At 53.6% G+C, this 13,646-nt stretch overlaps 1 protein-coding gene across 1 annotated transcript; it reads left to right on the top strand.

Moving 5' to 3' along the window:
- Positions 1-10,893: 10,893 nt before the first annotated feature.
- On the top strand, positions 10,894-13,548 carry MRS44_005933 (uncharacterized protein; the record flags this gene model as incomplete). The annotated part of the gene is made up of 1 exon (XM_065621580.1): positions 10,894-13,548. The coding sequence occupies one exon, from the start codon at positions 10,894-10,896 to the stop codon at positions 13,546-13,548; it is 2,655 nt and encodes an 884-aa protein (XP_065477652.1).
- Positions 13,549-13,646: the final 98 nt, after the last annotated feature.

The raw sequence follows: 13,646 nt of genomic DNA, 5'->3' as shown, positions 1-13,646 counted from the left end.
AGATAGCCTCTGATCTGATCTGTATCTTGCGAGTGGATTTTTCCCAGACCTGCCATGGATGCCAGGACAGACGAACGAACTGGCAGAAGGGAAAATCAACCCACCGACCCACGCCCGGGGAAAGTGCCTATCTCTGGCAAGGAGGCCCTGCCGTCTCCCCACCATTGAGATATCGACAGGGATGGTGGAGTACCGTACGCACCGCGCTTCGGAGTCGTGGAGATGAGGCAACCGAGTGGGAGCTAGAGCTCCACTCCGTTAGAAACGGCCAGTGGGATCGCCGTCTTTTGTGATATCGGTGGTTTATCTGCGATCCGTTGACTGAACAGTTTTACTAGACATTTGAGATGCGCCCGCTATTCACTCCACGGTCTGCGTGGTGTTGTAATAAACCAAAGAAAATGTTGTTGAGCCTCAGGTTTCATGGGCATGTATTTGCTTTGCTTCTCCACAAACCTTACAGCTGATGCTGTACGTCAGGGCGGTCAAAATTGGTCAGGTGGCTTATGCCAGGGTCATTCAAGCATGGGCAGCAAGCAATCAGCCTCTCATCGAGACTTGATGGATCGATATCGCTGCTGTGGCGTTCTGGCCTGTTTGACATGACGAAGAAGAGAGTAAGCTGCCGCCCGGCAAGGCTGGATCACTCAAAAATATCGCGGTCCGGTCGAGAATAATGACTCTATTCCCAATCGGCCATGGACTCAAATTCGACGCGGCCAACCAGACGAGGCTTTACTCTGTAGTGGGAGATCGACAAAACCCATAACTACCTACCTACGTATGTACATAATCAAAGTAAAGTGCAGGGATCCTGGTCTGGTTTCAACGGAGAGAAATCCAATCCATCCTGGAGAACCCACCCTGGTCTCGCCTGTCTTGGCACTTCTAGCGGCAGCCAAACCTTAGCTTCCCTCCTACACCACCACCACGGAAACAGACTCGACCTGTCCTGTATCTAAGGTTGCGCCTCCCAGGCTTGGGCTGATCCCCGACCAGCCGAGTCATGTCCCGCTTTCCCCCACATGAGGTTGTCCAAGGCCTTGAGCTACTTTGTCGGGACCGGCCCGGCTCTGCTTCTCTCACTCACCTGGGTATTGCCGCCGCCGCTCACCTCTGTCCCTGATGGATTTTGAGAGTCCCCTTCTGTCCAGGGCCCCGGTTCGCCTCCGCAATTGGGTTATCATGGCACCACCCGGTGTAGTCGTGGGTCATGTCAGTCACCGATCCCTCCCCCATAGCACGGATATGCACCCAGTTTCAAGGGACCCGGTACTTGGATGGGGATGGGTTGGTTCAGTTCGCTGACGCAGGACAGGCCAGGCTAGAGGTGAAATCCGAGGGACGGTTATGATGATCCATCGAGTCCTGCTCCCTCACACCATGCCGCTCAACCTGCATGCATACATAAAGAAGCCATCTCCCCTCCCCTCCAAGGTTTTAGCCATCACCAAGCCGGTGTCCTCGCTTGACATTGATCCTTCCACCTTATCTTTCAAATCTTGAGGAGTTGTATCATATCCAGTCTTTGAAACCTCAGTCATCATGGGTATTCCAACAGACCCCGAGGCCAAGGGCGGAGAGGCCCCCAACGTCTCTGACACTGCCCCTGGCATCCTTCTCGATGGAAACCACGTCGACGAGCAATATGGCCGAACCGTCCGTGGTCTCTCTCCTCGTCACGTCCAGCTCATGGCCATCGGTGGCTCCATCGGTACAGGTCTTTTCGTCGGTATCGGCGGTGTCCTGTCCTCAGCCGGTCCTCTGTCTGTCCTGCTCGGTTACCTCATCTGGGGTGTCTGCTTCGTCTGGCCTTGCAACCTGTGCGTGGCCGAGATGTGCGCCTATCTTCCTATCCGTGGATCTATCTTTGAACTTGCTGCCCGTTTCGTCGACCCTGCTCTCGGTAAGTTCACAGCCAACTATCACTAAAGTATCGGGCTAACAACCATAGGTTTCGCTATGGGATGGACTTACTTCTATGCTGGTCTGATGCTGGTCTGTGTCGAATACAGTGCTGTAGCGACACTTATGCAGTACTGGGTCCCTGACATCAACCCTGCTGCTTGGGTTGCTATGGCCATGGTTGTCTGCGTCCTTCTTAACGTTGTTGCTGTCAAGTAAGTGCCTTCGAAGCTTGATGCTGCCCCAGAAGCTCTAACCAGACCCTAGGTACTACGGTGAAGCCGAGTTCATCATGGCCTCGCTCAAGGTCCTCCTCCTGTTCGGTCTCCTCTTCATCACCCTCATCACCATGTGCGGTGGAAACCCCAAGAAGGACGCTTACGGATTCCGTTACTGGGGTGGCGGCAAGGCTATGAAGGCCTACCACGCCGAGGGCGATCTTGGACGCTTCTGCGGTTGGTGGAAGGTTATCCTCTACGCTGGTTTCACCATTGCCGGCCCCGATATGATCTCTCTCTCGTCTGGTGAGATCCAGAACCCTCGACGAACCATCCCCCGAGTTGCCAAGCTCATCTTCTACCGACTTGTTGGTTTCTACGTCTTTGGTGTCCTGGCTGTCGGTATCATCTGCAGCTCTGAGGATTCTCGTCTGCTCGGTGCCATTGAGAGCAGCGCTGCTGGTGCTGCTGCCTCTCCCTGGGTCATTGGAAGTGAGTAAAGCTCTTGAAAGTGTGACTGGAACAATACTAACCAACCTATAGTTGAGAACCTCGGCATCACTGGCCTCCCCGATCTCATCAACTTCCTGATCCTCACCTCCGGTCTCTCTTGCGGTAACGCTTACCTCTACTCCTCGTCCCGAACCCTCTACGGTCTTGCCCGCGATGGCCAGGCCCCTGCGATCCTCATGAAGTGCACCAAGGCCGGTGTCCCCATCTACTGCGTCATCACTGTCAGCGTCATCAGCTGCATCACCTTCCTCGTCGCCGGCGAATCCTCCGTTACCGTCTTCTTCTGGTTCGTCGACCTCACCACCACCGGTCTCATCGCCACCTACACCATGATGATCATCGTCTTTGTCGGCTGGTACCGCGCCCGCAAGGCTCAGGGCCTCGACGACTCTGCTCTCCACTACGTTGCCCCCTGGAACCCCTGGGCCGCCTACCTCGGCCTCTTCCTGGGTACCGTTGCCCTCATCTTCATCGGCTTCGACAAGTTTGAGCCCTGGAGCACGCAGGGTTTCATCACCAGCTACTTCTGCCACGCCTACGCCGTTATCCTGTTCGTCTTCTGGAAGGTCTTCAAGAAGACCAAGGTTGCCAACCCCGAGACGGCCGATCTCGTCAGCGGAAAGAAGGAGATCGACGAGGAGTGCAAGCACTGGGAGGAGGGCGGCATCGAGGAGAACTACCGCCGCGAGCTGGCTGCCATGCCCTTCTGGAAGCGCTGCTGGGAGCGTATTTGGTAATTGGTCTCTGCGACCTGCAGGCCTAGATTTGCTGTACAGTTGGATTAGCAATATGCAATATGATTATCGGTTATTGACTGAGAATATTGAAAATGCCTATGTTTTTGTGACATGTGAATGTTTTGCGATATATTCCTGATTTAATCCCTACTCTGGCTGAGACTCAGAACGCGAGAAGAAGCTATGGCGCGGGATTCATACTTTTCTACACTTGAATCTCAGGGACATAGAAGACAACTTGAAATGCCAATAGTAAAAGCCTTGGAGCCAACCGAGGGGAATATATATATATATAGCAAGGGATTGTTCTAATATGAGTTGTGAAAACCTTGTGGTTTCATACCAGGTAACTTAATGCCCGTGACTCTGGTGCCATGTTTTCAACCCCCTCTTACTCGGCAAAAAAGTCCGATTAGGAAGGCTGCCCATAGTCATCTGGTCATCCTTCATGACTGGCCTTGTCATTCCCATCCATGGCAGTCAGTCCCCTTTGCTTGTCCATGATCACCTCGTCATCCACATCCACAACCATCTAGTATCCCTCCGCGATAGTAGAGCTGTCCTTGGAGGAGCGGAAGTTAGTTTTTATTCCCAAAAACATTGCTAGCTCGGGGATTCAATCTGGGTATTTCACATAACATACCAGAAGAGTCACCTTTGTCACCTGCGCCCTCGTCCGAGGCAGTGTCGTCAGTTTCACAATCAACCTCAGGGGTGGCGGCAGAGGCAGCAGCCTTTCTCTTTCGAGTTTTGGTCGACACTTTCTCGGCAGACTCCAAATTTCTGCTTCTAGGAGCCAAGATGAGCCCATCCTTGTAATTTGGGTTGGAGAACAGAAGATATTGGCTCATCTTCTTTACGCCTGCGAGGAGGGCTGGCTTCAGTAGGTTGTCGTTTGCGATCCGAAGCTTAGATACTCTACGTCGAACAATCATAGCACGAGTAGGGTTTTTTTCTCGCAAACATGGTCAAGTTCTATCTAAGTTGCTCCTCTGTTTAAGATTTTCCTCGTGTGCGAAGTTCCTACTCTCCGTAACCTCCACCTCCACCATCCCGCAAGCATCACGCGACTCAAGATATCCCACAAACACAGCACGATCGCGAGATCTTCCTGGCTCACCCTTGTTCCTTGGTTCAACATCGTCGACGTGCATCCTCACAACCTCGAACACGACAACAAAGAACTCTGCGATCCCCACCTCCGACTGAAAGCCTCCTTGGATATCCTAGACCCTACAACTGAGGAAGCATCTGACGAGGAAGATGATGACGAAACAGAGGAAACCCCAAGGCTATCCATTTTGAGGCTTTTGCCGGCCTTGTCAAAATCGTAAGAGGTGTCACCACCTTCGGCGAGAAGACTGAGCGACAAACCACCCTGAAGCGGAAGTTAACCGTCCGCAGGGAGCGCAAAAGAAGATCAGACTTTTACCTACAGAATGTAAGATGGTCCATAGAAATGACATGATAATACTACAAAATGATTTGATTATTATTTTATAATTTATTCTCTTAGTGTACTTGCTATTAAGTCAAGTTAATCCTTTCTGTTGTCTTCGTTAAACATAGGGCATACAAGAAGATCCATGGCTCATAAGGCCCTTCAAGTCCAGAACGACAAGGACATGGTTCAGAAGAAGACACATGCTATGGTTAATAACAGCAGAATCTTTGGAGGATACGCGGACGTTATTGAGTCGCTTGGAGATGATGCTGGGGAGGAGCTTGAGCTTGATTCTGCTAACAAGCTCATTCAGCATAGAGGCGCTGAGAACCCAGAGGTCAACAGCTACGAAGCCTCTGGCTTCCATGACTGAGCCAAGGCTGGATTAATTGACAGTCTTCTGGCATGTTGAGATAGTGCTCTTGCGAGAGTTGATAGTTACTAACTTGTTTTTAGAGACTAGAGAGATGAGAGTTACTTAGGATGGCGCCTGTGTGCTAATCGGGCTTTGCTAGACGGTGCTTGGCGAACCTTTTATCCCGTCCTTAGGTTTTACTGGGAATACTGGCTCTTCTCTGGCGATAGATCACGGCCACTTTCTGGGAATGGAGATCATGGAATTCGGGGCCAAAAATGGAGATGGTGTCAAGGGTGAAGTCCGAATATGAAACAGGATTGCCCCAGGGAATACTACTTGACTAAGTTTCGCTACCATAAGCTTTGGTTTTCAGTTGTTTTGTTTATTTAGAAACGAGAAAGAAACAAAGAAACGCCCAGTTGAGATTCATATCAACGGGTTTGATAGTCGCCAAGAGATGATCGGTAGCCGAGACGGGAGCTCGATGATCACGGTAGCATCTCGATGCGAGCCTTATTTGAAGACTAGGTATTGTAATAAAACCAAAAGATATTAATACGGACACTCTTATTAGTACATTATAGCTCTTAGTCGTTGTATTACCATGTAACGTTCCTCTTGATTGGCGAGGTTCGTTAAGCAAGTCGCCATGTAACACAGCAATATAAAGCCATCCAGGATCTACAGTATCGAGATAGCGACTTCTACCCGAACCGATCCGCCGAGAGCATTAACGTCATTGCCCGGCCTTGCTAGGCAGATATCCATCGTCATAGTTAGTTTGCTACCGGCGCATTTAACCACGAAGCTGCGCAGATAACATGTCTCAACCCCAAACACACCCCGACTAGGGACAAACACCAGACACGGAGCAATTGCCTAGGTGCGCAACCGCGGAGGATCAAAGCCGTTCAAGGTACTGCCCCGCGCCGATCAACCGTGGTAGCAAAAGACCCTCAAGCGAGACGAGCCAAGAAGCGGGCTCGACCCAGAATCACGAGACGCACGCGGGTCGAAGGGAGCAACCGAGAGTCATGAGGAAAAGCAAACGTTGGGAAATATTGGCGGGTGAGGTCGGCGCAGGACAGTCAAAGAAGAAAGGTGAATGCATGTGAGATGTCACTGTTGGTTGCGACCACAAGCCGCCGTGGATAAGAGATGATGATCAATTTCATCTCTTCGCATGTGTTTGAGCAACATTCTGTGAAGAGACGAGATGAAAAAGCGTCGGTCGAGGTGTTCTCGCGATCTGCGCAATATATCCCCAACGCAGATTCCCTTACAGCTTCGGAAACACCTCAACCTTGCAGTTGCAGGAGGCTGAAAGACATTGGGCGAGATGCTTCTGGTGGCAGGCAGGGTTACATTGGAAGCCTGCAGGTGCATGAGCGAAGGAAAAAAAAACCTGTCAGCGGGATATTGTCAAAAGGACTGTTTTGTGATGTGTCGGATCCATGTGCACAAAGGGGGAGAGTCAGAATAATGAGCCCAGTTACGGTACGGATAATTACCTGAAACCACGACAGCTGGATACAACTGACATTTCAAGCCACTCTCTCAAACACAGGCGATCAAGGGTCCTGCGGTGACGTCGTTGGGGGCCTCCAGGGGCGTGTGCTTGTACTGTTTGCTGTGTGCTTCTTCGGAGTCCGGGGCCGCGGAGGCTCCTTGCTTTTTCCTAGACAATTGCAACCGCCGCACATGGAGGCTGAAATCTAACGATTGCCGACAGGCACTCAAGACATTAACGGGAGGCGGAAGACGGGTTGTGACACCGGGCTCGTTAATTTCGTTGGCTGCCGACCATCGTACGAGACGTCGAGTAGAGGGTATTAACTGTGCCCGCTGGTTCAATAGTCTGGCCTTGCATGAATCGCTAGCAGCAAGGGCCACCGCAAGTGCCTACAAGGCTGGATGGGACCGTTGTCTTTTGAATCAGATCACGTCAGGCGAGAGACCCAGATACTGATTGACAGGCACGGCACGGGGTCAGCATGGCATGGCGAGGCATGGCAGCCATGGCCATTTGCGTTTGCGTCTCTGAAGCGAACGGAACGAAGCACGAGGAGCCCAGGATTATTACCCCTGGCCGGGCAGGCGTCACGACGGACGGTGGATATGTAGGGAGGACATGGGGCGAAAACTACGGATACATAACTTACTCGACGGACAAATCCCAGGCCGAAGGATTACCCAGAGCTGCGCGTAGAGGCAGTTCGTGGTGATGATGATGTACGAGGGACCGTCTTCACCGCAGATGAAATCTCCGCGATGCGGCCGGGGGGGCGAAAGCACTTGAAGAGACGAGTCATGCGCACTCTGGGCAGGGGCACTTTGGGAGCGAAGTTGACGACCATGATGGATGAATTGAGTAGACGACGGAACCGAGTTCGCGGGTTCTACCAAGAGCCCGCCGTCTTATTCTAGTCTATTAGCGCTGGCGCTGGTGATAGCGTCGCCGCGTGGCTCTAAGCGGGGGGTGAACACGAAGCCAAGGAAGGGCGAAGATCGTACTAAAGTCAATGGACAACGTGGGCAGCATGGGATTTGACATGAGGCAAATGAGGATGTGCTGTATTGGATTGGATGTTGGGTTTATGACTTGCAGAGGGGATCCGATGAGCTTCGGATGATTGTCGCCAAGGATGAGAGTCCAGCAGTTGGGTTGGTGATAGACAATTGTCTGCTCCGCATCCGGGGGGAGCCAACAGAGCTGGACCGTGAGGTGGCATCGTGGGAGATCTACACAAGTTAACAAACACAAACGACTACCTTTTCGGATAGATTAAAAGAGATTGATTATTGATTATCACTCTTTCAAGGTCTACCTGCAATTTTGCAGCGTCTACAAAACACCCGGCGTAAAAAAAGTGAGGCTCTCCGTCCCGTGCCGCGCCATCCAAACGCACGGCGCGCAACCTCAGCCGAGCCCAGCGCTCGCTCGCTGGATGGATCAGGCGAGAGGCGAAGCTGTCCTTCTGGAATGGAAACCCATGCGGCCTGTGGAAACGGGTTGGAACATGCAGCTGAAACCAACACAATCGAGCGGTGCACGTGGAGGAAGGGGTTCCCGTATTCCATGTCTTGTCTCGCCCATATCACCATCAGTTATCACGAATCAATCTGCGGCTGTTCCGTCAGAGCAGGGAAGAGACAAGACTCAACTGACAGCTTGTCATGTCAATCATTCCCCCTGATGCCCATGCCAGGCCATGCCCCCTCGGGAGGGACCCGACCTCGTGCTCTCTTGACATGGAGATCCGGGGGATATGCCATATTGCACCGTGACATCGCCAGTAGCCGAAATGTCCACCAGAGAGGGACTCTCTCTGGCTAGTAGGCCGGACTAGCCAAGCGCGAAGAGTCCGTCATCTGCATACCATCCGTACCATCCATCTTTGGTGCCATGGGATGGGGACTCTTACTCAGCGCCCCGTGGCCGACGCTCGCTTCTCGTCCTTCCACCGACCGACCGCCTCTCCGTTGTGCTTCAGGTCAAGCACAGGGGGGGCAAGCTGGTCGGCTGGGCGTCTGCCTTTCCCACCACGCTGGAATTGGCGTCGAGCCGGTCGAGAGCCAAGCTGGTCACAGAAGCAATTCCATTTCCACCCCCCTGGTTTGTCATTGGCGATCTAGCTGGGATCATGGCGGAGGTGGCAGACCTCTGAGAGGATGCGAGAAGAACAGCGTGACGAGGGAGAGATCGTCGCCAGATCTGAGCAAGAAGCAACGACTGACCGCCACGATCCCTGACTGTCGGTGATTTTGAGTTGCCGAGCAATCTTGTTCCTGAACCTTTCCCCCTGGACACATGGCATCGCAGGTCGCCGCCTCGTCCACACGCTCGGACAAGGCGGCAGCTGAATCATTTCCATGCTGTTGCGTGCGCACAACACAGACCTCTTGAGCATCCAAGACCTTCTTCAGCGGGCAAGCCTCGCAGAAGTCTTCAGCAGTCTTCAGCGCCCTGCGTCCAGGGGGCGGGGAGCAGATCCTCTACTGCAGGGGTCCTCCTCTCAGGGCACCATCACCTGCACCAACCGGACCCGCACTGGACTCACCCCGTGTCGTGTCGCCCGCCCGTCGTCCATGTCTTGTCGCCGTCTCCGGGCCCCTGGACTGGACATCCATGGCTCACCACCGTCACCATCAACACAATCTAGCCTAAACCGCATCCCTGCTGCGCTGAAGAGAAGGATTGAGGGAGAAGGGGAGAGCATGTGAGGAATGAAGAGAGGGAGCGTGACAGCTGAATTGACTGATTAAACTCGTATGCGAGAGATCAAGTTCAAGTCTCGTCAGATTTGGATTTGGCCATGATGCGACCCCGGAGAGATGGAACAGTAATGGAAGGCTTCTCTGCAAGGTACGATGCCACGCAAATCCCACGAATGGTTAGACCTCCTGGCACCGCCGTACGACGAAGCAAATTACACCGACTTGCCAGCCCAGGCCTAGACGGGTAACCTGACCTCTCGTGCTTGGACACGCCCCTTGGCAAGCCATGACTCTTTTTGACTTTGGCTTGGCCCCGGACCAGACTCACTGCCATGGAAATGATGGCGGGGGGGACAGCAAGTGGTTTAGCTCTCGACTACCGTGCGCGTGGTGTTCATGCTGCTCATCTTTTGATGTGAAAGTGTGTGTTTGTGATTTGCTCCAATGAGTGCCGTGGATGATCCAGTTCCGTCTACCGCCACCACCAAAAGCCATCAAATCGTCTGGACCCGACAAACAGAAGTTACTTTTTCTTTGTTTTTTCTTTTTCTTGACATTTTTGCTTCTTTTTCCCCGACGGCAATTCGTCAGGCTGCCGGGACGTTTCTCACTTGCGTCTGCTTGCTTTCTTTCCTGCTTGCTTCCTGCAGAAGCGTTGTTCTGCAGCTCGCCGTCGACGCATTCCTCAGTCGATGGATGCTTCTGCCAGCCCGTTCAAGTTCGGCTAGATCTCATTTGCCCTCTCTCGCGTGCAGGTGGAGAGGAGCTCTTTTGCTTAGCCTGATCGCTCGGGCGGGATTGGCAGATTGCGGCCGGGATTGATTTGGATGAGGAAAAGCCCATCCATCCATAACAGAGGGAGAGGACGTATCCATCCTTGTCTGTGCCTGCCCGCACGCACCTGCACGCCCTCCGTACCTTCCTTGTCCTCCTAGTGTCTATGCAGCTCACACCCCAGCCCATGTCCATGTCCCTCCCCCAAGCAGAGCAAGCCCACTTCACTTCCATCCTATCCACCTTGCTTGGCTTGGACAATCGTCCCTTTTTATCTCGACTTGCTCGTTCGTCTTGTTCCCCAAGTTCCCCCTCCAATCCTTTGCCCGATCCCGCGGTCCTGGTCGTCGTCGATCGCTCTTGCTGAGGAACATAGGAGTGTTGGATGAGGCGTGAGGGTACTCTGCTGCATATCAGACACCCATCCTCGACTTGAACTTGCCCAGGTTATATCGAAATGCCACGCCCATGAGCGGACATTTGAAGGACAAAGACGAACCGACAGTATACGACCGATAATTGCAGCATCTGAGACGAATACCGAATCGATCACTTGGCCACCTAGTCAAGACCTCCGCTTCAGCAACTTCACCATCAACATCGACACCGCTCCTCCGCACATGTTGCTCTCCGTGCCGTCGACTTTGCGCTGACAGTAGAATCCCCGGGGGGAACCTGACGATCCAACCTGGGGACGGAAAAATAAGAGGGCACCCGTGAGGAATCATGGCCAAGTTTACTTTTCACGGCCGCAAGAAGCAGCCGCCAAAGGTGACCGTCACCGCCCCGCCTATGAGCAAGGCCCAAAAGATCCTTGGTGCGACCGCTCTCAATATCGATGCTCCTCACCAGTGGGAAGACTTTTCTGGCTCCAAGGTCAGCGTCGCTGCCACTGATGCTTCTGATGCTCCGACATACGCATCGTCGGCGAGGCATCAGCGCGGTGGTGGTCGCGAATGGGGAGATGAGTCGGAGATTGTGCCCCGGCAGTTCAGGAATAATGGAGCGCCCACCGACGATTACGACGATGACGGAGTCTCGGACATGACGAGCATCCTCAGGAAACGGCAGTCGTCTTCCACCCTTCACTCGTGGTATGACAAGTCCAAGCAGCCTCTGTCCATCTCCCAGCAGACGTCGAATTCAGCCATGGCCAAGGGTCTCCCCCCAAAGGCGCAGAGGATGCTGGATATGGACCATGCGCTGGAAAATTCAAAGTCGAGAAGGAAGAAGCCCGCTAAGCTGGACCTGTCTCACCTTATGGGCCGGTCTCGGAACAAGAAGAATGAGAACCAAGCTTGGGAGGGCCCTATTCTTGGCCCCGACCAAGTCGTCAGGTCGCCTTCCGTTCTGTCACCGTTGAGCACGCCCTCATTAAGAGGGAAATTGTCAAAACGGCCTACAAAGGAGAGTCTGAGGTCATTACATTCGGAGACGAATCGACCTGAGACAAACCGACCTACGATAAACCGACCTACGACGGGTGACAGCAACCGCCGAGGACATGGTCATCTTAACGGACTGCCTAATCTGTATGAGCATTATGAGCAAATGTCGTTCCGCCAGGTTATGGATGAAGAGTTGCATGAGATGGAGGAACCCCCGGAGAAGCCGAAGCAGACGGAACCTCAGCCCAAGCCGACAACTACCCACGCCAAGCAAGGGCATCACCCTGCACCGCCGGCACACCATGATGAGCAAATCGTCTCACAATATGCCAAGCGTCATTTGCCCCAGACGCCCCAGGCCATCCTGGCGAGCAAGCCTGGCCAATCTTCACCAACCGATTGCGCTGCCAGCGTGTCCAGCAGGCACACGCGCACGTCAAAGGCATCGAAACGCACCGATAGGAGTTTCCAGGAGTCAGATCTTCAGGAGAAGAGCGTGCTCTCACTTTCATCAGACTCTGAGGAGGATGAGTATATGGACTCATCGAGCAAGGGCGCTGCCTCTGTGCCCGAGTATGCGCACTCTGACGCAGGATCATCTATTGACTACAGACCAGCTACATCTCGGACATCCGAGAGTGCCGACAACAGCTCAAGACGATTGAGCAGATCGAGCAGGTCGAGCAAGCGAACCAGCTTTGCGGCCACAAACAACTACTTGACCATCCCGAATGGACATCACCGGCCTCCCGCTGTCAGCCCTCGGTCAAGCTCATTATCTGGAAGCTCTACAAACACCATCCAAGAGGGAACCGCTGGTCAATCACCCTCTCGTGTATCAAGCATGCAATCCAACTCGTCGGCAAACACAACCATGACATGGCAGAGCAAGCCTGGTTACGGCCTCCAGCAGGCCAAGGCTGTCACCATGCACCCTGCCCACGGGCCTTCGGAAACTACAACAGACTCGGAGCCAGAGAAGGAGGTGGAGTCTTCAGAAACCGAGCCAGAGGCTGAGGTTGACATTCTCCCTGCGCGGAAGTATGTCCCTCGCGACTCGACAACAACCAACCCCGACCAACCGACGCCTCCTTTGAGCCCCAGCTCAGTCGACTTTTATATCCGTTCCGCTCACTCTTCTATCGATGGTCACGGAAGCCATAACCGCTTCATGGCCGTCACCCGCCAGGAGGAGATGCTTCTGGCTGCTCTCCGTCACAAGAGGCAAATCATGCGTGAGACATTCCTCAATGAGATGGACGAAGGCGTCCGGAACGAGAAGCTCGCACCCAAAGGTCATCAGTCAAAACCTTCCGAGGCCACCATCACCGAGTCTTCTTTTGACTTTGACTTCCCTGCTCCTCCTACTTGCAAGGACAAGACAACCGTTGCTGCAGATGGTACCACCGTCCTCGACCTGAGCCATAGCGCCAACCAGACACAGCCCACGGCCAAGCCGACCAGTGTAAAAGAGACCCGAGCCCCTCCTGCGGCTCCTCAACTATCCATGAAAAAGGCTGCACCTAAGCCTCATAAGGATCACCACCAGCATGAGCGTATTCTCCTCTACCTCGATTCCCCCCTTGCCGCGGAGCACTCGATCGATGAAGCTGAGCCGAGTCCCGACCTGAGCGACTTTTATGAGTATGGGAACGAGTCCGAGGGCTCAGAGATTGTGTCTGAGGTCATCCTGTACGCCAAGCAGCGTCGTCACAGTGACCGAAAGAACAGTCAAACCAGCAGCAAGCGCCGACCCAGCCGGTCCCAGCAAAGCCCCAACCGACAGGCCGATACTCTCGAGGTCGGCGTGCCTCGCCCCGATAGCCCCATCTCCCCCCGATGCCCTCTCGGCTGTTCCCCGTCGGCCAACAGTCAACAAGAAGACGGCTCGGTTGAGCGCAGTTGGGCCTGCGCGATGGGGTTACGAGGACTAATTTCACACGTCCCCAGCGGACGACGATACGTTCTACAACACTTTCCTTTCTTTTCTTGATTCAACGCATTCTAGAAACCGGAGCATTCCTGGATACCTCGATCACAGCCATGATCGCACGCACATACATACAACCTTTCCTTTGTCGGCGATGATTT

This window comes from Fusarium solani, assembly GCF_023522795.1.
Source record: "Fusarium solani strain SB1 chromosome Unknown bctg00000003_1, whole genome shotgun sequence".
In the NCBI taxonomy this organism is placed as follows: Eukaryota; Fungi; Ascomycota; class Sordariomycetes; order Hypocreales; family Nectriaceae; genus Fusarium; species Fusarium solani.
The sequence above is the reverse complement of the archived record's forward strand: the minus strand, read 5'-3'. Positions and strand labels throughout refer to the sequence as shown.